General features: G+C 36.6%; 1 protein-coding gene across 1 annotated transcript in view; it reads left to right on the forward strand.

Moving 5' to 3' along the window:
* Positions 1-24578, forward strand: part of LRPPRC (leucine rich pentatricopeptide repeat containing) — a 113814-nt gene that overhangs the window by 67195 nt on the left and 22041 nt on the right. The window contains exons 24-30 of the mRNA XM_008980761.5: positions 1114-1238; positions 1988-2094; positions 9953-10021; positions 10762-10852; positions 13556-13698; positions 13831-13951; positions 19004-19130. Coding sequence (XP_008979009.3) covers positions 1114-1238; positions 1988-2094; positions 9953-10021; positions 10762-10852; positions 13556-13698; positions 13831-13951; positions 19004-19130 — 783 coding nt within the window. The remainder of the gene's footprint in view (positions 1-1113; positions 1239-1987; positions 2095-9952; positions 10022-10761; positions 10853-13555; positions 13699-13830; positions 13952-19003; positions 19131-24578) is intronic.

Consider the following 24578-nt stretch of genomic DNA (forward strand, 5'->3'; position numbering starts at 1 on the left):
ATTGTTCTTTTAAACAAACAAACAAAAAAATACTTTTTAAGGACCCACAAGAATATAGCACCACACTGTTGTTCAAGAAATTGACTTAATGACAGTATCTCTTTAATTTCTCACCACCTAAAAGAAGCATTGACTTTATACTTAGAAATAATTTATAAAAGCTCACCCTTTAATGAAAAAGTATTTAGAATTTTCCTAGAATTCACTGACCCACACGAATATCCTAGCTTTCACAATAGTAAGTTCCTTTTTGTATGAAACCTGAGGTTATTTACTACTTGGCTAGTAAGGTGGCAGTATGAAAAATACTATGATAAAGATGAAAAGTGCTTGAAAATTCCTTAAGCTATTCGTGGACATTTAATAATGTTTACCAAATCTAAAATTTTGAGGTACAATTGTTAAAGGCACATAAGTAATTGGAAAAGGTATTTGACTGTAGTCCTTGCTTTCAGAAATAATACATTCTTTTTCTTTTTTCTTCTTTTGAGATGGAGTCTTGCTCTGTCACCCAGGCTGGAGTGCAGCAGCATGATCTCAGCTCACTGCAACCTCTGCCTCCCGGTTCAAGTGATTCTTCTTCCTCAGCCGCTCGAGTAGCTGGGACTACAGACATGTACCACCATGCCAGGCTAATTTGTATTTTTAGTAGAGGTGGGGTTTCACTGTGTTGGCCAGACTGGTCTTGAACTCCTGACCTCAGGTGATCCACCTGTCTCAGCCTCCCAAAGTGCTGGGATTACAGGCATGAGCCACCATGCCTGACTAGAAATAATACATTCTTACTGCAGCTTACAACATAAAGTTAGAATGTATAAGAGAATGCCTTAATCTATTTGGACTTTTTAAAAAAGTATCCTTTAACACATGAAATGAAAATGAAGCAGGGTAAATAGTGGACTGCTGATGATCTATGTATTCTGAACATTTACTTATATATAAAGAATGTTTCTTTCCTTCCCCGCCCCCCATTTTAGCTTTGTGGTTTTCTACCTTAAGTAAAGCTCAGTTGTTTACATATTAGTTGGTCATTAAACATCTCTTTAAAGTATTACTGAGAGACTAAGCTGAATTAGATACATTTTATTCATTGTTCATTTTTTTTTTCCTAAGGGATGACCTACCTGCCGCTCTGGAGGTTGCCATTGACTGCTGTGAAAAGTATAAAATATTACCAAGGATTCATGATATCTTGTGTAAACTGATAGAGAAAGGTGAAACTGATCTCATTCAGAAAGGTTAGTCGCGTTCTAATATCTTAATGTCGTTGGATTTTTTTCCCTTCTTGCTTATTTAATATTAGTGTACTGTTAAGAGCAATTTCAGCAGAAGGCCAGCATATTCAGAGAAACTTTTTTTTTTGAGATGGAGTTTCACTCTTGTTGCCCAAAGTGGAGTGCAATGGAGCAGTCTCAGCTTACTGCAGCCTGCGTCTCCCGGCTTCAAGCGATTCTCCTGCCTCAGCCTTCTGAGTAGCTGGGATTACAGGCATGCGTCACCACGCCCAGCAATTTTGTATTTTTAGTAGAGATGGGGTTTCTCCATGTTGGTCAGGCTGGTCTCGAACTCCCGACCTCAGGTAATTGATCCATCTGTCTTGGCCTCCCAAAGTGCTGGGATTACAGGTGTGAGCCACTGTGCCTGGCAGAAACTTTTTTTATACTTGTGAAACCTAAAAGAAAAATATCAGGTAGATTTTCCATATTGTACATGTTCTTGATTTTAATAACTGTTCATTTTCAAAAAATGTCTGTTATTTTTGTGTTCTCTGTCTTTATGAAGATTTTTTTTTTTTAATCCTTATCCTCACTAGTTCTCTTTGAAGCTACTCTGTTAGGTACTTAATAGTCAATTTAGCTATAATCTTTAAGTTATTCGTAATATTTGTTTTTAAAATAAATTTTTTTTGTATTTGTCTAGCACTTCATATGATACTGTTTTTTTATTTTTTTCTCCTAATATATCTATTTTTTTCTCTCCTCCCTAGCAATGGACTTTGTTAGCCAAGAACAAGGTGAAATGATGATGCTCTATGATCTCTTCTTTGCCTTCCTACAAACAGGAAATTACAAAGAGGCCAAGAAGATCATTGAGGTATGATTGTAACTACAGTATTCTAATTGTAGAGCTGTTTAGACTCTTAATTAGAATACATTTAAAATTTTTAACCTTTAATTACACTTGTTCTGATTCATGTTAATAGAATTCAATCCCAATAATGTGGGGGGAGGGGGATCTCGGCCAGCTTCTTTATTGTATATAATTACAGTTCAGAAAAGGCAGTCTGGTTGTATATTAAATTTGTTTCCTCACTTTGTTAAATTCACTATTATATATCAAAATGATATTTGCATATTAAATCTTGGATTGTGGAACAATTAAATTAAACTGGCATTCCTGGGTGTAAAGTTGCTAATCCTCTTTGCCAAAGAATTCTTTGTTCTTAAAAGCAGTGGAATTTAATTTGCTGCAGACCATGCTCAGATTTATTTGTAATGCTTGTCTACAAGTTAATCAGCCAAACAAGTGCTGTCTGCAACTGTTTGGCATTTAATTTAAATTTCCTTCTTTTTTTTTTTTTTCACTATGGTAAGCAGCTTATGGGAAATGGTAGGTGACAAACCTGGCCTATTTAGGATTAGTGTATTTTATCTAGGCTTTACTAAATTTTGCTTACTGGAATTGATAAGTCAAGGGCCAACTATAAAGTCTATCCAAATTGTTATTAATTTCACTATTAAACAATTTTTTGTCCACTAAGAAAACAAAACATTCCACAGAAGATGGACCCATTGCCTTAAGAAAAATTATTTCATGTGATTAAAACTGTTATCTTATAACTATATCAATAATCATGGTTTTTCTCAGATTATACTTTGCTTTTATTCAATGTCCTTTTCTAAAAATACACAGCGGACAGGATGCAAAAGTGGTGTTTGGCCTCCTTATTTGTATATTGATGACTGCTTATCATGAAACTGAAAATGTAGGCACACAACCCAGAAAACTATATATTTTTTTCTCCTGGTTTTTTGAAGGAGAGAACAGTCTATTATAGAAAAGGAGGACTGTGAAATCAACTCGGAACTTTCTTCTCTTTCCATTTTATGACTCAGTCTGCCCACTTGTCAGTGGACAGTGGCGCATGCTATCATGCTATCTTGGACAGACGCTTCTGTAGCTTAAGTAGTTCATTTACATTTTCTAGAAAATGGTATAATTTTTTTCCGCTGAAAGTACAGTGAATCCAAACATGAGAAGAGCTGTCTGCCTGTTGAGTTCTGCTGCTCTGTGTGTACAGTGTCAGTATTAGCAGGTCACTGATCAGAGGAGAAATGAAGCTTGGGTTTTCAGATAAGAGCAATGAGAGGTTCTGCAGGAGGAAAGCATGTGCCTGTATTTGTGTGGTAAGATGTAATAGAAAGAGCCAGAGGCAGAAGAGTGACTTCTTCTTTTGCCATCTACCTGCTTATGTGATAATAGACAAGTTATTAAACCTCTCTAAGCTTCCTCATTTATAAAAGAGAATACAATATCTGTCTTTAAGATTCAATCACATAATGTATGTAAAGCAGCTTGCATGTTTCCTGGATTATGGTGAGTGATCAATAATATTAATTCCCTTTGCCCCTTAAAGGTAGGGATTGTGTTGTCTTCTTTACCTCACGTAATTCTAAATATGATGCTTAGCATAAGGTACATGCTTGTCACATGAATAGGCAAGAGAAGACTGCCTGTTAATTACTTAGAGCTTTGCCAGAATACAACAACATTTAGGAACGGCTATCTGCTGATGACAGAATTTTTGTAGTAGATGTGTATGAAATTTTTAAAAGGGTAAAGCATAGCTTTGCAGAAAGAATACTACAAGTCATGAATAACATTTTTATCATTCCCAAAAAAGCAATAGTGTCTCATCATTGGGTAGATTCACTGTGGTTGAATTTCCAGAGCTGCTTTGTATTTGAAGCACTGTGGAAATACTTAGATAAACCAGTCATAATGCTCATATTAAACGAAGAAAGATACAGGCAAGGTTCAATGTGTAAATATGACCTGTTTTGTTTTTAAAATGAGTCGGCATACATGTATCATGTATATAATATATTCGACAGTCTTCAGTTTTTTGGTTTTGTTTGTTTGTTTGATAGGGTCTTGCTTTGTCACCCAGGCTGTAGGATAGTGGTGGCTTCGTTTACTGCAGGCTTAACCTCCTGGGTCCAAGCAATCCTCAGAAAGACCTAGTCTGAACAAAGTCCTTTCTACAACACTTCATCTTACAGCAATTATTACATTCTATAGATTCTCTTTTTAGAGGTCTCTTTGACTAGAATGAATGGAAGGGAGAGAAACATGAGAAGGAAAGGAATGAGGGGAGGGGAAACTGGTCCAGCTGGGAAGCCATGTAAATGTTACCCATTACCTTCACTAAAGAGCTTCATTCTGGAGGTTTCAAATGAAGAAATCTGCCAATGGCCACCTTTAAGGTTCATGATAGGAGATGCTGTATCCAATCTAAGAGCTCATGTTATTTTGAGATGACTGAGTAAAGTGTCTTCAAAATCCACTACTATTACCATAATTTTGAGGGTAGTGATGTTTGGGATGAGAATTAAAAGATGAATTGTGAGTTTCCACATAGAACGGAGATGAAAGCATTCCAGGCAGAAGGAATTGCGTGTGCAAAGGCCCTGAGGCAACAAAGAGGTTCCTCCCTTTATCCTTCTTCTGCCTCTTAGGATTCTTACTGGAGAACACTAATAAAATGACATCTGTAGGGTCTGGTACATTATCAGACATTTAATAAGTGTTAGTTTAATTCCCTTCCTTCTTTATGCCATTCTTTCCTGTATAGAAGTTAATCCTTTTGTCTCTTTTGCAGATACATACTCTGTAGGCTATCTTAAGAACCCTTGGGAATCAAACCCAAGGGAAGAGGTTAGAATAAGAAATGCTAAGTTTCAAGCAGAATTTTTAACTTTAATTTCTCATCTTTGTGTTGGTTCTGAGAACCTGGCAGTGCCTGGCACATGACAGGCATTCAGTTAGTGATTGCAGAACTGCTCAGAGGGCTAAGGGTTAAATGACATAACGTATTTCTTCATAGAAACCTTTAATATGGTAACATTTTATACATCATTTAACTTTTTTGCCTGTACATATAATCTCTCCCTGGATTTAATGTCTGGTCTTGAAGAAAAAAGAATGAGTGATCCAAAAAGTGATACTTTATTCATATGGTCTGTGACACTCTTTCTGGGAGGTAAATGAAGTACCTGGAAAGATCATAGACTGAAAGAATAAAGTCATTTTTCTGTTTGTTTGTTTGTTTACAGAGAAATATTGGACTAGAACTCAGGAACCCTGAGTTTTAGTTCCGGCTCTGGTACTAGGAACCATAAAGGAGGTTCCATTGACAAAGACATAACAACATTACTGTCTAAATGTATCAGGGGCCTTCAAAATGATAATGACATTTGACCAACCAAAGTGGATAAAGATGTAAATTATGATTAGTACCTGTAACAGTGAAAGTTTTTCTCAAAGGAGAAAGGGTTTATGAAATGGAATGATATAGCCATTACAGATAACACTTACAAGACTTTGGATTTTTGAATTTGGGATGTTGAGCCAGTAAATATTCATACAGATATTCCAAAATTCGGAAAAATCTGAAATGTGAAACACTTCTAGTCCCAAGCATTTTGGATAAGGGATACTTAGCATATAGTAGTTATATAGTATTTGAAACCAGGCCCTGAGTTCTTATTTTCTGTTGGTTCCCCTGTACCATCCTACCTCCATGATCTTGTGACTGCTCAATATCTAAAGTGTCAAAAACAGCCTACCCTTTCTCCAGAATTGCTCTTTCTTGACTTTTCCCTCTTTCCTTATCTGCTGTTTTGCTTTCCATCGCACTGCAGCCAGAGTAAATTTTTATCTCTTCTCAGTGAGGGGAAAAACTCTCTTCTGATGGCTTTTAAGACCAAAAGTTTGGATTCCAGTGATCTTCAGATCTTTGTTACTCTCCCTTTTGTTCTTTTCCAGATCAAGTTCAGAACTTTTGTTTCTGTTGTTGTCTTGACCACCGAAATTTCAAGATACATCAGTTCTCATGTAAATGTATACCTGCCCCTCCCATGAGTTAGGATAGTATCTCCTATAACACCTGGTCAAGTGGATCATTTTTAGTTCATGATAGTTTGTTAATTGGACTTGCTCAGCCATATTTTCCTCCTTATTATACATGGTCCTCAAGTCTTGGAAGATTTTAGAGAAAAGGACAAATGCTAAAAGATTTAATAAGCACCATGATACCTTTTTTGCTCTCTTGTTCTATGCTAGCATTGAGAATAATATAGTGGACCCTTGAACAAAATGGGTTTGGATTGTGTAGGTCCACTTTCATGCAGGTGTTTTTTCAGTAACTACATTGAAGAAGTTTTAGAGATTTGAAAAAACTTGCAAATAAACTGCATAGCCCAGAAGTATTGAAAAAATTAAGAAAAAGGTGTGTCATGAATGCTTAAAATATAGGCAGATTCTAGTCTGTCTTATCATTTTCATAAAACACATACAAATCTATTATTAAAAGTTAACATTTATCAAAACTTACACAGACTGTACATGCTGCCATTTGTAGTTGAGAGAAATGTAAACAAATGTAATGAAGTACTAGTCATAATACAGAAAATTAACTATAGTACATATTGAATTACTGTAATTATTTTGAGTAACACCATGACATCCATACACAGTATCACTAGTGGTGCTGGAAGTGCTTCCAACAAGTAAACTTAAGACATTTCAAGAAAAGGTTGACTTGCTTGATTATGTACTATAGATTGAGGTGTGCAGCTCTGGTTGCCTGCCATTTCAGATAGAAATTCATCTTGTAAACAGATGTCATAAACTTACAGTATCAAAAAAACTTATTTTCTCTTACGATTTTCTTAACATTTTCTTGCTGTAGCTTACTTTATTGTAAGGATATAGTATATAATACATATAACATACAAAATATGTGTTAATCGACTATTTGTTATTGGTAAGACTTCCAGTCAGCAGTACGCTATTAGTAGTTAAGTTTTTGGAAAGTCAAAAGTTATATGTGGATTTTTGACTGCACAGATGGTCAAACTGACCCCCTGTATTGTTCAAGGGTCAGTTGTACTTGAACAGTACTTGGGTTGGGGTGGAGATGTTTTTTCTTTTTTTTTTAAGAGAGGAGGTCATGCTGTTGCCCAGGCTGGAGTGCATTTGCTATTCATAGGCACAGTCATAACACACTACAGCCTTGAACTCCTGGCCTCAAGCAATTATCCTGTTTCAGCCTCCTGAGTAGCTGGGACTACAGGTGCATGCCATCTTCTCTAGCACATTCTTGTCTTTGTCCCTTCTTTGAAGCCCTTGTGCACAGGATTTTTCCTCCTACTGTGTTAACTAGGGGACATGAAGCTAGGGTGGGCGGTTTTTGTTGTTGCTTTCATTTGTCATCTCCAGCAGTAGTGGCAAGAAAAATCAAAACAGGCAAAATTTTCTATTTGAGTTAAATTCAGGATAATCTTCCCCGAGACAGAGTTGGAAATGTAGAAAAACTTTCATTTCTTTTTACTTAACAGTAATAATGATTGGATGTGTATTATTACTAGTATACATTATCCAATAATCATTGGATATCTATTATTACTAGTATACATAGAAGCTTATGATAAGCTTCTGTGGTAAATTTACATCAGAGTGATGTAATGAGAATTAGTTTTTACTTTGGATTACTTTTTCCCCTTCTACAAGTAAACCTAGTAGTGAATTGCAGCTGCAGAAAGTTGTGGTTTGAAGCACAGTAGATCAGGTGGAAATAAACATGCACTTTTTTTCTATAAAAATAATTATTTTATCCTACTATTCATTAGATAGATTGTATGTAGCAACACAGAAAGAACTAGAGGTGAGTTTAATTAACGTTAACTGTTTTTTGATGTTATATTTAACATCCCAATTAGAATTCTGTTCTCCATGTTTTTATTACATTTTCTATTTTTGCTTTCAGCTTGCAGTGTTTAAAATTCAATCAGATGTTAAGAGATAAGCCAGAAATGTTGACTATTAGCAGCAGCCTAGGAGATTTAGTTAATCTGACCTAGATGTTCATTTGATGATTGAGATTTATATGTGAAAACAGTTCTCAATTTCAAAATGAGACCTGGGAAGATCTGCCATATAAATCAGCTGTCCTGCCAAAGACAGGCGGATTAATCAGCCTCAAACAGAAAGAGTATGTCCTAAGAGTTGTGCTGTTTAGATCACTGGCATTTGGATCAGCAATAACATTGAAAGTTGTAAGTGAATGTAGCCCTTGCATTTTGCCATGTTCTAAAGAGGATTATTTCATAGTTTATCAAGAGCTCTTAGTATATATTGATGTTGGTTTCAATTTCAGTATTACATGTGTGAAACAAAACAAGTAAGAAAGATCCTTGAGAAGAAATTATGCCTGAGTGTAGATATTAATAGTATTTGAGACTATATTAATGACTAATTTTTATCAACGACTATAGTTATCAATGACTAATTTATTCATCATTGATTTCTTGTATCCCAAAAAGTAGATAGAAGAAATGAGAACAAGTTATCCAACTTCTAATCTACCAGTTTGTCCGTCATCCCACCAAAACTGCAAGATGTTAGTTTCCACTTCAGCTCTTAATTTAACATTGCACAATGTTATTTTTAAAAATTAAAAATAACGAGGACTTATAAATAAGAGATTAGATTCAGGTGATACCTGGTTTCATCAACAGAACTGAGTGGAGAAAGCAGTAAAGGTACCTCCTCTAGACTGGAGTAGCCAGGGCTAATGAGTATGTAGTTTTATCATAATGCTGTGATTGAAATGTAGTATTTAATGGTGAAGCCCTCTTAGAGATGATGAAAATACTGTAGTTAGAGTAACAAATCCTTGGAATTATGTTGAAATGGTTTGTCTTTTATTCCAGTATCCAAAATTGTAAAATAGTGCTTTGAAGCCAGACTTATTGACTAAACTATAGTAATTTCTAATTGAGGATATAACATATGTCTCAGTTGTTGAAATAAACTAAGACTATAAACCAATTTTAAAAGTACTTAGCTTGTTTTGCTCCTTAAACATTTAGTTTTAGGTGCTAGGCAAAAGTCATTAGAGTACTTTTATCACTGAATTTTATAAAGCATGTTCTTTGAAATACGAAAGCCATTGGTTTATTATTGTGACAGTTGTTAATTAGTTTGTGTAGCATTGATAATTTTTGTCTCCTGAGTCTATTGGGATATTTAAAGTGAGAATGAGAGAGAGAATGTCCGTTTAACATGGTGAAATCCCGTCTCTACTAAAAATACAAAAATTAGCCAGGCGTGGTCGCACATGCCTGTTAATCCTAGCTACTCGGGAGGCTGGGGCAGGGGAATTGCTTGAACCCAAGAGGCAGAGGTTGCGGTGCCACTACACTCCAGCCTGGGCGACAGAACGAGACTCTGTCTCAAAAAAAAAAGAGTACATGCATGCGAATGTTGATGCACACGTTTTATTTGACATTTTCTAGTTTAGTTTATCACTTATTTTTGAACTAAAGAAAGTATAAACATTTTATTAATTAAAGATTTATGGAATGAACATTGACCTGCAATGCAGCATTTGGAAATGATTGGCAGCTTCTAGGCACAGGTTAAACATAGGTTGAGTTTTAGACTCTGTTCTAATCTTATTTAAAGGTCTTTGATAACTATGGGGTTAAGTTGTAGTTTGTATTAGTTATAGTATGGTGTAAATTCAGTATATACTTATATACTAGTATATATAGTTTAGTATATATGTTTGGCAGCAGATTTATAAGAAAAGAAACTATCTTTGAGGAAAAAATAATATTCAGCTGATGCCTTACCTTAGGTGCTATATGATTATTTTATTTTACAGACTCCAGGCATTAGAGCTCGACCTACAAGACTTCAGTGGTTTTGTGACAGATGTATTGCAAGTAATCAGGTTTGTATTTGATTCTGGTGTCTCGGTCGCCTAAAACTGTGTGGAAAAGGCAAGGGTTCTCTGTGTAATGTGAACATTTGGGGGATTTGGAGAGACAGGGCATTGTGGAAGCAGTGTTTATCTTCATTGTTTGCCAGATGAGCAGTGGCTTATATACTCTTATTCCTGAGGTGCAGCAGAAACCCTCAATTGTTAACCTGGGCCTTGAAGATTTTATCTTTAACTAGTTGGTTGGAGCAGGCTGACCTTGTGTCCTTGGCACTTTAAGCCTGCATTAGTCCTTAGTGGCAGGAGGAGTTGCTTCCCGGAGCTCTGGAATTTCTGCTTGCCCTCCTCTGGTGCAGGTACCTGTTAGCATCATGCCAAGTAAAAGCCACAGGGCAAGAAGAGTGCAAAGTTTGGGTGGAGAAGTATTTTTGTTAATGTACGATACACTCTTTGAGTTCTCCCACCCAGATATCTTTGAATTAGTTACTCATGTTGTGTTCTTGACTCCCAATTTTTTTTTAATTGTGATAAAGTAAGTATAATATAAGATTTCTCATTTAATCATGTATAAGTATATAGCTCATTGGCATTAAGTTCATTCACATTGCTGTGCTCAGCCCATTAACTTTAGAAATGAAGTTAAACTGCCTTTTTGGTAAAGCTAATTTGAAGGATTATTCCACTGCTGTTTTTCAACTATTAAAATATATCCTTTACACAAAGTAGATCTATCTCTTAATCTTACTTTTAAGGTTGAAACTCTGGAGAAATTAGTGGAGCTGACACAGAAGCTATTTGAATGTGATAGAGACCAGATGTACTACAGTCTGCTAAAACTGTATAGTAAGTGATTTAACTATTCTTCATGTTTTCATTTATTTATTCTGTTGAAGGCAGTGGTGGGAAAGGAGTATTTGGCTTTGAGGGAGCTCCAGGAATTGTCAGAAGGTCTTTATTCAGCAGAGGCTCAAGTAGAGGCTAGATTGAGTTTTATCACAGAATATTACATTGTAGCACTAGACACTGTATGTCGTCATAGTTTCTGACAATCTTACCGCAATAATGAGAAGGTATGAAAACCTTCATCAGAACCACAAAATTTAATAGGACTTCTTGAGGTAAGAACATTCTTTCTGTTCTTTTTATTTAAATATTCAGGTAAATTTATTGGTCACTTTTATAAATAGGTAAACACCATAATCGCATGTGTGTATAGCTTTTTTCTTTTTGCAGAAAGATGCATATATATATATAAACTCATTTTTAAACAGTTTTTTTAAATGTGATTATATATTTTTGACTCAGTCATATTACAGACACTTTTCTATATTTAATCACCAACAAGTAGCTAATATATTGCATAGATGTACTAAAATTTATTCAGCCTATCTCCTGTTGCTGGGTTTGTGAATAGGTTTCTATTTTCCATTTCTAAAACAATACTACATTACCCAGTTTTGTGCCTTAATCTTCATTGATACCCTTAACTGTTTCCTGAGGCTGAAATCTTAGTATTTGTACTTGACATTTCTGAAACTTTTGACCTCTTTTATCAAACAATGCTCTAGTACTTTTATACCAGTGTACACGTTTGGAGCTTTACGGTCTATTTTAGGATGTTTCAGCAGAGAGGAATAACACTTAGAACAACCTTTTTTGCTTCATAGATACTTAGGTAGATTTATTATTCTGCTTTTTTCTTTTCAAATTTCCCTTCACCAAACGGATAAGGGGATTTATTTGTCATTTCAAACTTGTATTTATTACTATTGAAAGCTTTATTTTACATCTTAATGGTGTAAGTGAAATTACATTCTAATTTTTGGTTGTATTTGAAATATATACTTCACGGTATAATTCATAAGACTTTGGCTTGAACGATGATCAAATTCTCACACAATGCTGAGGGTGGTATTGAATGTATAGAATTAAAAACCTGTATTTTAGGCAGTTGGTCTTCAGATTGCGAATTATAATCTGTATTCCACATTCCACTCCACCTATTCTTTCTTCCTTTTAAAGAACAATTGCATGATGAAATTCTAATAATGTGCAAAGTTCAAAAGAAACACTGACTATATGTCTAAATGTGTCTTAGCATTTAAAGTAGTCCTCATAGAAGACTACACAAACTTTGATTTAGAAACAAAAATTCCGTGAAGCCCTTACTGTGTGCTGGACATTGTGGTGGGTACTGCAGATGTTAATGTAGTGCTCTGCTGAAAGGGGCAGTCCCATCACCAGGTCTTACACTACAGCAGGTAAGAACAACTGAAAGGATGTGGAAGTCTGTGGCCAGGTGAGAGGTGGCCAGCCGTGCAAACAACTTCCTTTTCAGAAGAACTTTTACTGTTAGTTTTGTTTTGTTTTTGAGACAGGGTCATCCAGGCTAGAGTACAGTGATACGATAATGCAGCCTCAACTAGATTACCGTGTGAAAGGAAATGGGCTTTTCAGTATGAAGGAATCTGCCTGTTTCCTTCCCAGCCAACTTCCTGTCCCCTTGTAATAGTCTGATAACACTGTCAGTGGAGATAATAGAGCTATGAAGATTCAAACACTGTCATAGAAACTCTTCATATCAACAGAAGAAGCATAGACAATTCTCTCTGTTCAACTAAGTGAAAAGATTTGTAGATTTGTCATGTGTAAAGATATTATACAGTTTGAATCATTTTAGTACACACAACGGCTGTGCACTATACTACAGAAGTCCCCAACCTTTTTGATACCAGGAACTGGTTTCATAGAAGACAGTTTTTCCACAGATCAGGTTGTGGTGGGGGATGGGGGTGTTTGGGGATGAAACTGTTCCACCCCAGATCGTCAGTAATTAGATTTTCATAAGGAGTACACAACCTAGATCCCTGGCATGCACAATTCACAATAGGGTTTGAGCTCCTGTGAGAATCTAATGCTGTCACTCATCCGACAGAGGTGGAGTTCAGGAGATCATGCTCACCCACTCGCCTGCCCTACCTGCTGCTGTGCAGCCTGGTTCCTAACAGACCACGGACAGTACCCTTTAGCCTTTGCAGAGATCATGGATATATATACCATATGTACCACGTACAATCATATATATATGTATACTGCGTATGGTACCATATATGTACATACATACATACTGTATGTGTATATATGTGTACCATACACAGTATACATGTATCTGTGATTTTTGCAAAGGCTAAAGGTCATAGTTGAATTGTTAACTTGTTTCTGATTTTGATTTCAGCAGTGGGCAATTTCTCAGTAACATTAAAAAGAAACTTTTTTAGCAACATGATTGAAAGTGTTTAATAAAGTATAATGGGGGCTTCTTGTTACTGCTTTCTAAGAGGTAAGGTATTTTTGGTTTGTAATTTAGAAGTACAGAGAAGAGTTCCCTTCTCACCTTCAGGTCACAGTCACTTTTGGTTCCTTTTCCTAAAGGCAGCATTTGGAATAATGCTGTCTTTAACATCAAATAAGGAAAAGTTCTAAATATTTTTGTGAATTCTGTTTTGCATATTTATTGATTAATTTCTATGTAATCAAATTCTACAGAAGTAAATGGTGACTGGCAAAAAGCTGATGCTGTCTGGAATAAAATGCAAGAAGAAAATATTATTCCTCGTGAGAAGACATTAAGATTATTAGCAGAAATCCTTAGGGATGGTAACCAGGAAGTTCCATTTGATGTACCTGAGGTAATTTGGTTTTGGCATAATCATAACAGATTTTATTGTCAGTAAAAGTACGTCATAGATTAGCCTACCTTTATACTGAAAATATCACTGTATTTACCAGTTTTTATTTAACAGAATAATTTTGTTTTAAAGTTGTGGTATGAAGATGAAAAACTTTCCTTGGATTCTTCGTTGAATTCTTCATCTACCTCAGTTGCAGACCCTCGTTTCCAGAATGATATATTGAAAGCCTGCCGATTGAAGCAAAGCAAAGGCAAGCACATACAGGCTTGAGGGGTGCAGGGGTGGGGGTCAGTCTTCTTTCTAATAGTGTGTGGGTTGGAAGCCCAACCAATTAGAAGTGCTCTAGGATAGCGATAGAACTGAAATTTTATAGATTTATTGTTCACTTCCATACAACAAAGACATTTTGGGGGCAGTTGGAAAAATTTAACTATTGACTGAGTGGTAGATAATATTAAGGAATTACTCTTATTTTTATAAGGTGTGATAATGGTATTATGATTTATTTATAGGAAGATGTTCTGAAATTTTGAGATCCACATGAGTTATTGGGGGATGAAAAAAAATCAAGATTTCTGTAATTTATTTTAAAATGTTTAAACTACAAAAAACAAATGTGGCAAAATGTTAATTGTTAGATATAAGTGATGGGTATATGGGAAGTGAGGTTCATTATACTATTTTTATTTATTTATTTTTTGGAGACAGGTCTCACTCTGTCATCAGGCTGGAGTTCAGTGGTGCAATCATGACTCATTGCAGCCCCTGCCTCCTGGGCTCAAGCAGTTCTCCCACTTCAGCTCCCCATGTAGCTGGGACCATAGGCACATACCACATTCAGACAACTTTTGTAGAGTTAAGGTCTCGATATGTTGCTTGGGCTAGTCTTAAACTCCTGGGCTCAAGTGGTCCTCCTACCTGGGCCTCACAAAGTGCTGGGATTATAAGTGTGAGCCACCACCCTCAACACATACTATTCTTTATACTCTTTTGTACTTAGAAAATTTTTCATAATAAATGCTATTGTTGGCATATATTTTTATAAAAGATATTCTTTGAAAATAACTTTTTATGGGAAATATTATAACTTACTTGAAAACATAAAAAGATTAAGGCATTAACTACTAGACTAGTGTGTGTTAAAGTGATCCAGTAATATCTCAAGGTTAGAGTCTTGTTTCTCGACTTTCTTCCGTTTCTCTAGTAATAAACTTTCCTGAAGACATCTCCACCTCTATTATGCCTACTTTAAGCTTTTTATGACCATCTTTAACCCTCTGATAAGAGCTTGTAAGTTGAATTTTATATTTTCACTTAAATTTCTTATACTCTTCCAGAATTGGCTATTACTTTTACTTTCTTTACTTTTGTTAATTTCATTCTGTGGAAAAAATTTCCATAGAAAGATTCCTTCAGTTTTGGGGTAGATTTCAAGTATGCTTTATGATAGTTACTATTAAGGAAATAAATACAACAGAATTCTTTTTTTTTTATTTTAATCTTGACAGTTTTGAGCTTTATGTATTAGAAAGGAATCAATTTAGAAATTTATAGAACTTCTTAATTTCCTAACTTAACTGGAAGGTTTGGGCAGGCAGGCATGTTGGCTCATGCCTGTAATCCCAGTACCTTGGGAGGTAGCCCAGGAGTTTGAGACCTGCCTGGGTAACATAGTGGGATCTCACCTCTACAGAAAATACACAGATTAGCCTGGCTTGGTGGCACAGGCCTATAGTCCCAGCTACTCAGGAGGCTGAGGTGAGAGGATCAGCAGAGCCCAGAAGGTCGAAGCTGCAGTGAGCCATGATCACACCTGGGTTATAGAGTGAGACCCTATCTCAGAAAAAAAAATTGTTGTGGCACTTACGTAAAATGTATGAAGTAAAAATAAGCTAGGTTCTTCATGCCTCCTCAGTTACCTGTAGTATAACTTTTTATTCATTCTGAGTTCTTTTCTTTTTTTTTTTTTTTTTTTTTTTTTTGGTGAGATGAAACCTTGCTCTGTCACCCAGGCTAGAGAGCACTGGCACAGTCTTGGCTCACTGCAACCTCCGCCTCCCAGGTTCAAGTGATTCTCCTGTCTCAGCTTCCCGAGTAGCTGGGACTACAGGCATGTGTCGCCATGCTCAGCTGATTTTTGTATTTTTAGAGACAGTGTTTCATCATATTGGCCAGGCTGGTCTCGAACTCCTGACCCCGTGATCTGCCCACCTTGGCCTCCTCACGGGATTACAGGCGTGAGCCACTGTGTCTGGCCCATTCTGAGTCATTTTCCTATTCAGTCTATGTATATTCAGTCTATGTATATACTATGCATCTTTGAAAGCAAAGTATAAAATTCATCTTGGTCAATACTATATAAATATTCTAGTAAAGTGTGTGTTTTTGTTTTTGTGAGACATCGTCTTGCTCTGTTGCCGAGGCTGGAGTGCAGTGCGGTGGCGCAACCTCCACCTCCCGAGCTCAAGTGATTCTCCTGCTTCAGCCTCCCAAGTAGCTGGGATTACAGGCGCTTGCCACCATGCCTAGCTAATTTTTGTTTTTTTTTTTTTGAGACGGAGTTTTGCTCTTGTTACCCAGGCTGGAGTGCAATGGCGCCATCTTGGCTCACCACAACCTCCGCCTCCTGGGTTCAGGCAATTCTCCTGCCTCAGCCTCCTGAGTAGCTGGGATTACAGGCTCACACCACCGTGCCCAGCTAATTTTTTGTATTTTTAGTAGAGACAGGGTTTCACCATGTTGACCAGGATGGTCTCGATCTCTTGACCTTGTGATCCACCCGCCTTGGCCTCCCAAAGTGCTGGGATTACAGGCTTGAGCCACTGTGCCCGGCCAATTTTTATATTTTTAGTAGAAATGAGGTTTTGCCATGTTGGCCAGGCTGGTCTCGAACTCCTGACTTTAAGTGATCCACCTGTCCCAGCCTCCCAGAGTGCTGGGATTCTAGGCGTGAACCACCACTATGCCCATCCTCTGGTGAAGCTTTGATTTGACTAAAATGAATATATGGTTAGTGTACAGTTTAAATGGAAACATTTAATCTATTAATTAAATATAATGCAGTGTTTATTATAAATGTAGAGCTACCTCTATTCTGGGATTTTCATTTATGTAGTTGGTTTCATCCTATTTTTAATTTTTTTTTTGAGACAGAGTGTTGCTCTGTCACCCAGGATGGAGTGCAGTGGCGTAATCTCTACTCACTGCAGCCTCTGCCTCCTGGGTTCAAGTGATTCTCCGGCCTTAGCCTCCTGAGTAGCTGGGATTACAGACAGCCTCCACCATACCTGGCTAATATTTGTATTTTTAGTATAGCCAGGGTTTCACCATGTTGTCCAGGCTGGTCTAGAACTCCTGACATCAAGTGATCTTCCTGCCTTGGCCTCCCAAAGTGCTAGATCACAGGCATGAGCCACCATGCCTGGCCATAATTCTTTAGAGTTTTCCATTTCTTTTTTGTATATCTCAGGATTCGAATGTTTAATAAAATATCAATGCTTTGAAAATTGAATGCTTGCATTACTTTTCTAGTAGTTAGGTCTACTTAAAGGTGTATCATGATTGTCACATGGGAAACAAACCGGTGATGAATGGGTTTGATATATTACAATGCTCATTTTTTTAAAAACCAAAAAACTAATAGGCACTAATACACAGCCACACCAAGTTAATGTGAAGATTGCAATTTTAGAAAACAAAGAGTTTCCAAATAAGTGAAGTAATATATATGATTACTAGGAAGTTGACAACAATTCATTCCGTCTTAAGTTTTTAGCCCCCTAAAAAGCACTGGGTATTGAATGGCAGATTTATTGCAGTCATCTTATTGTGTGTCATAGTTTAGGATATTTTATTTAGCAAAGCTATTCTGTGACTTTAATAAGTAAAACATTCTTAAATTTGTGATGCATTGATACTGGTGCTTAAATGAAGATGTGTCTTCATTTTCTCCCATTTCATAAAAGTAAACACCAAATAGACTAGGTATCTGACAGAATAATCAGCAAATAGTAGTGGAGTTTCTTCTTGCATATTAGCATGTTTTTAGTTTATTTATTTTTGCCAGTGTCCTCAGATATACAGTTGTTCATAAGCATAGAAATCTGGTATAAGGCGCTTGGAAATAAAATGACTCACAGGGATTGTTCTATGGAAGACTTATATGAAATGTGATAAACAAGTTTACTTTCACTTGTTCTCCTTAGTTAAGATGCAAATATAAATGTTGTCGTATTTTTTTTCTCCAAATTTAGGTCAAAGGGATAACCATTTCTTTGACAGTCCCACTTAAGTTTAAGTAAGGGGCTAACACACATGTCTCCTAACTCGTAAATAGAAGCATAACAATTTTTGCATGTTCAGAAACTTGTAAAATAGCTTAGAATGTTCTTCAGAACATTAAATAATACCACGTTCCTTCCTAATTAGATGGTCTGTATTTCCTTACATTGAGCCCTCTATTCGTAGAAGGCCATACATGATAGTTCAGTTATGCCCTGTCTTTATTGTGATTTGTTTATACACAGAAGAGAGTAGATTGTAGTTTCAGTTGGCTGTTTATAGCCAGGCAATTTTATTTCAGAAAAGTAAGTGACTGAAAAGTGTAGTTACTTCTCTTTTGGTAACATCTTTTCATTCACTGACAGTTATTGTGAACAAGTGAAATAAAACTGTTAATCAGTCAAACAAATGTTGCTTAGTTTACTTGTTAGATATCTGTATATTTGAAAATTGTATGTTTTTGTATAAGTCCTGTCGTAGCCAAATAATGTGATCTCCTAATTTTAGAATTATAGGCTATATTCACTTTAATGCTATTGTGCTGAAATGTTAACCATTGTAACCACCCACTTATAGATTAAAGATTGCTTTAAAATGAATCTTTTGCTCCCCTCAATCTAAATTATACCTCTGGTTTATTTGGACTTTAACACACATTTTGTTATTTATTTTGAAACCAGTATCATCTTTTCATAAATTCAGAAATGTTTCTCATTTTTATTAGAATGAAAATAATTTATCAACTTAAAGCTGGTATGAGAAATCATTTTAAGGGGAAACCCCTTCAGGCACCATCCATTCGGATTAAGTTGTAGTTTCCAAAACTGTAGCTGTGTCTTTAAAATATTTGAAGAATTATATCATCTACTTGCTTGGTCAGTGTCTCTCTCTCTAGAGTGGTAACAATGGGTTGGTATTAAAGAGTGGAAATATTTGGGTTTAGATCTCTGTTTCAAGATTTTGTCCATCCTTTTTGCCATTTCAGAATATGTCATCTCATTGTTTTTGTTTTCTCTCATAGGGGCATATGATATTTTCCTGAAAGCAAAACGGCAAAATGTTGTGTTTAATGCTGAAACCTACAATGATCTCCTTAAATTACTACTGTCAAAAGAGCATTTTACACAAGCAATGGAAGTGAAAAAGTTGTAAGTATTAGTCTATTTATGAAACCTCTCATTTAAAAAAAGAATAGTGGCTACCATTAGGATTTTTCTAACAATGTGCTACATAGTGGCAATTGCTTGATTGGCCTCAGCTGCCCATAAAAATCATATGAAATCGTTAACTAACTTTATCAGATTTTTTTGACCTTAAAAAAAACAAAAACAAAAACGTTTACTGGCCACATACAACATAGTGCATTTTACTTTATATTTTATTACATTCATTTAAGAAAAGCATGCACAGAAAAGTAATTTTTATTATATTGTTTCTTGTTCAGCAACTAAATCCATGTACCTTTTGTGGTGGGAGCAGCTTAATAAAACAAAGACACCATGGACTTTGAACTTAGATTTGAATTTTAACTTGAAAGCTCTGTGACCTTGGGAAAATTACTTGCCATCTCTGATCCTCGTTTTTCTTCTGTATAATAATAGTTATTAAAGATTTCTTCTAGGTATTGAAGAAGGTACAGTGAAGTAGAGAAAACGTAGATACTAAACATATTTTGCGTTTCCTCCTCCTTTTGTCTTGTTTTTGGATTAAAAAAAATATCTGGCAGGATGTGGTGGCCTACGCCTGTAATCCGAGCACTTTGGGAGGCCAAGGTGGGTAAATCACCTGAGGTCAGGAGTTTGAGACCAGCCTGCCCAGCAGATGAAACCCTCTCTCTACTAAAAATGCAAAAATTAGCCAGGCGTGGTGGCACATGCCTGTAATCCCAGCTACTAAAGAGGCTGATTCAGGAGAATCACTTGAACCCGGGAGGTGGAGGTTGCAGTGAGCTGAGATTATGCCACTGCGCTCCAACCTGGGTGACAAAGCAAGACCCTGTCTCAGAAAAAAAGAAGAAAAGAAAAGGAATAATCTGAAAAAACTTTTAAGTCCACAGCACTTTTAGAATATTAGAATCCTAAGGAGAAAATGGATGCCTGCCATCTTTCACATTGCTAGAAAACCTGGCACTGTCCTAGTGTTGCTGAAGTTACGCATCACAGGGCTGTATTAGCTGTTTGTGTTTTAGTACTGAAAAGCGTGTTCTGTATGACTGTACTTGTCTGTGTGTGTGGTCTTGAATCATCATTTGTGTGTCTTGATACAAGATAGTCACACTGGGAGCGTCAGGTTTTTAATGTACTCTGTGTGTCATTTGTGTGTTTTCTCGGTTCCTAATTAAATTATATATCTCTAGAATACTTGATACACCCTTAATTAGTGACCCAGAAAATTTGACATTGAGCAGTATCCTGTCATCTGCAACCACTAGGTCAAGGGCGTGGACCATCTAAAATTACCTTTCTCAGAACTGGGCATGGTGGCTCATACCTCAGCACTTTGGGAGGCTGGGGCAGGTGGAATATGAGGTCAGGAGATAGAGACCAGCCTGGCCAACATGGTGAAACCCCATCTCTACTAAGGATACAAAAAATTAGCTGGGTGTGGTGGCTGACGCCTGTAAGCTCTGCTGCTCGGGAGGCTGAGGCAGGAGAATTGCTTGAACCTGGGAGGCAGGAGGTGGCAGTGAGCCAAGATCACGCCATTGCACTCCAGCCTGGGCAACAGGGCAAGACTCTGTCTCAAAAAAAAAAAAAAAAAATTACTTTTCTCAGAAAATTATGAAATTCTTCATCCCATTATGAAGCTCTTTATAAGAGCTTCTGAAAGAAGCATTACACATAGAAAGGAACAACCAATATTAGCCTTTCTAAAAATATACCAAAAAGTAAATAGCATCAACATAATGAAGAATTTACATCAACGAATGGACAAAACAGCCAGTTAACATCAAATGGCGGTAATCCTAAATTTAAATTGACTAAATCCACCAATCAAAAGATAGAGCCAAAACCCAACGGTATGCTACATCCAGACCCATTTCACATGCAAGGATACACAAAGACTCAAAACAAAGGGGTGGAGAAAGATTTATCAACCAAATGGAGAGCAAAATAAATAAATAAATAAAAAGCAGGAGTTGCAATTCTCGCCTCTGATAAAATAGATTTCAAAGCAACAAAGATATAGTGGTAAAAGGATCAATGCAACAATAAGAGCTAACGATCCTAACACCCAGATACGTGAGACCTATAAAGAGACTTAGACTCTCTAGACTCCCACACAATAATAGTGGGAGACTTCAACATCAATATTAGATAGATCAACGAGACAGAAAATTAATAAGGATATCCAGGACTTGAACTCAGATCCGGAACAAGTAAACTTAATAAACATTTATAGAGCTCTCCACTTTAAATACATAAAATACACATTCTTGTCAGTACCACATCGCACCTACTCATAGGTTTAAATGAAATATTGATTGGCCATTATTAAGCACAATTATTGGCATAAAAGAGGTTTTCAATGCCCATTTTTAGAATAAAGCAACATTCCCATTCTCTCTCCCTCTTTTTCTTCCTTTCTTCCGCTCCTTCACTCCTTTTCTTTCTTTCCTTCTCTTTTCTTTTTTTTCAAAAAATAAAAAAAGAAAAAAGAAAGAAACTCTCCATCCCAACCGTCTCCCTGATAATCAAAGCTGTTCTGAGGAAGGGGAGCCAGAGAAAAGAGGAGCATTTTGTGTTGAGAATTAAGTATGATTATGTGATGACATAGAAGCAAAGACAGAAAACTAAAAAAAGTTAAATTTTGAGTTTGGTTGCAAAGACCTCTGAAATAACTTCCCAAAAGTATAGATTTGTGATCCTTATTTTGGTAGCATGAAAAGATTCCTCACAGCTCACCACAAAGATTCTGATTCAGCCAGTTTGGTGTGGGGCCTCAGAATGTGAATTTTACTCCACACCCCAGGTGATTCAAGAATCATGTCTTAAACATTTTGATCACAAATAATAACAAATTGTACTTGATGTATCACATGGAACTATTATAAAACATACTAAAAATAGAAAATGTTCATAAGATGAAATTCTTAAAAAGAGATTTAAGGTTGGGCATGATGGCTCATTTCTGTGCACTTTGGGAGGCTGAGGTGGAAGGATCACTTGAGGTCAGGAGTTCGAGACCAGCCTGGCCAACGTGGCAAAACCCTGTCTCTACTAAAAATACAAAAATTAGCCAAGTGTGGTGGCAGGTGCCTGTAATCCCAGCTACTTGGAGGCTAAGGTAAGAAAATCTCTTGACCCTGGGAGGCAGAGGTTGCAGTGAGCCAAGATCGTGCCACTGCACTCCAGCTTAGGCAACAGCGTGAGACTCCGTCTCCAACAAAAAAGGAGAGAGAGAGATGTAAAGGTTTCCTTGCCTCACCCTAGAGTGTTCATGCCATGTGCATGCATCTCATTGAAGACCACTGATGTAGAGTAGCTTCCAAACTGCAGTTGCAGCCAATTAGTGGGTCATGGTGTCTATTAAGTGGGACAGAACCAACAATGTTTTAATGAAATAGTATAGACTATTTCAGAGTACTTCCTGTGGTACAGCTATTTCATGAAATGTTGCTTTCAGTTATGCATGTGTGTACGTATCTGAGGATTGAGTAAACCAACATTTCTTACTATAGTCCTACCATGGATCTTGATCTACCAAGGTTGAAACCGCTGACCTGGAAGATAGTTGTAAGCATGACCGTCTATTTGCCTTAAATTTACAACCTGTGCAACATAGGTTTATCTTCTTTAGATCTTTCTGAGGTATGATTGGCATATAAGGAGATACATATTTAATGTATCGATATCAGTGAGTTTGGGGATAAGGATACACCCTTGGAACCATTGCCTACTTCAAGGCCACAAACGTACCCTTCCCCTTCCAAAGTTTCCTCCCACCCTCATAATTATTAATTGGGTTTTGTGTGTGAGAGAACACTTAATGATCTGTCCTGTTAGCAATTTTGAGTATACAGTATTGTTAGCTGTTGGCACTATACCGGATAGATCTCCAGAACTTATCTTCGATAACTGAAACTCTCTGTATTTTAACCATCATCTCCTCATTTCCCCTCTTGCCAATCCTTGGCATCCACCATCGTACTCTCTGCTTCTGATTTTGACATACAAGTGAGACTGTTATTTTAGCTGTGTTATCCCACCAGGGTTATTTGGGGGTTGCCTTCCCCATGCATCTATGTGCACCCAAGAGAACCCAAGATCCAGAGCCTTAAGTCAATCTGGGCTTTGGGTGCATGTCCTTTCCTGTGAACCAATAAAATGTCATATCTAACTATGTAAGATTGTTTCATAGGTTAAATTGTTGGATACTTTTAAAAATAATGCTTGACTGGAAATTCAGAAGTGAAAGTTGGAGTAACTAATTATCCAACTGTTACTTGAGATATTTCAAGAGAGATTTTGTGGATTCAGTTCCTGTTTATTGCCAACTAGGTCTTCTCTTCCCATTCTGTATCAGAGATCAGAGTGAAAAACAATTTTTTTAATAGGCAACTTTACTATTATATGGTGGCCAAATGGGCTACTGTAGCAAGTGGCAGTATTGCCCTCATATTATTCCAGCAGTCTTACTGTGGATCTATTAATAGCTATCTGTTGTTACAGTTTCCTGTATAATGTCACTTGGTCAACCTTAAGAGCCATAGCTTTGGCTGGGTGCAGTGGCTTATGCCTATAATCCCAGTACTTTGGGAGACCAAGGCAGGTTGATCACTTGAGGTCAGGAGTTCAAGACCAGCCTGGCCAACTTGGTGAAACCCTGTCTCTAATAAAAATACAAAAGATTAGCCAGATGTGGTGGTGCACTGTAATCTTAGTTCGGAGGCTGGAGCAGGAGAATGGCTTGAACCCGAGAGGTGGAGCTTGCAGTGAACCAAAATTGCAACGCTGTACTCCAACCCAGGCAACAGAGTGAGACTCTGTCTCAAAAAACAAAAACAAACCATAGTTTTCCTATGAACAAAATGTCATTTTCATTTTCCCTTTGTTGTCATCTAATGTGTTATAGATACTTGACCTCTAATAAGATTTCTTCAATTTTATTAATAAACCTTCCCAATAAGCCAGGAAACCTCAAAAGTAATAAGAATGGCTGCCTTTTAAAAATGTTCAGTAAACCAACTTTTAATTTTTTAGTTTCCTCATGTTTCAAAATAATTTATCTGTAGTGAATTCTTTCAAGGGAGGGAAACCACTCGTTCAAAGAGCAGTAAGGGATATAAACTTGTATTTTAAATCTCTGCTGACATTAAACCATAATCTTAGGGAATTTAGGAATCATTTAACAACAGCCCCACTTTATCTTTTCAGAGTAGCACTTGATTTTTCTCTCGTTCCTCTTGGCTTCCGGTATCATTCATTTTGGAAATAATGCTAAATCTGTCATTGATGATTTATATTGAGTTGGCCAGTTTTTGTTATCCTGAGTAATATAATCATCAGCTAATGTCCTTTGTGCGTGTTACGTAAGCACACAGTCATGGCTTACATGAAAGCTCACTTCTCATACCTATATTATTACATGTATTA

This window comes from Callithrix jacchus, chromosome 14 (genome assembly GCF_049354715.1).
Source record: "Callithrix jacchus isolate 240 chromosome 14, calJac240_pri, whole genome shotgun sequence".
In the NCBI taxonomy this organism is placed as follows: domain Eukaryota; kingdom Metazoa; phylum Chordata; class Mammalia; order Primates; family Cebidae; genus Callithrix; species Callithrix jacchus.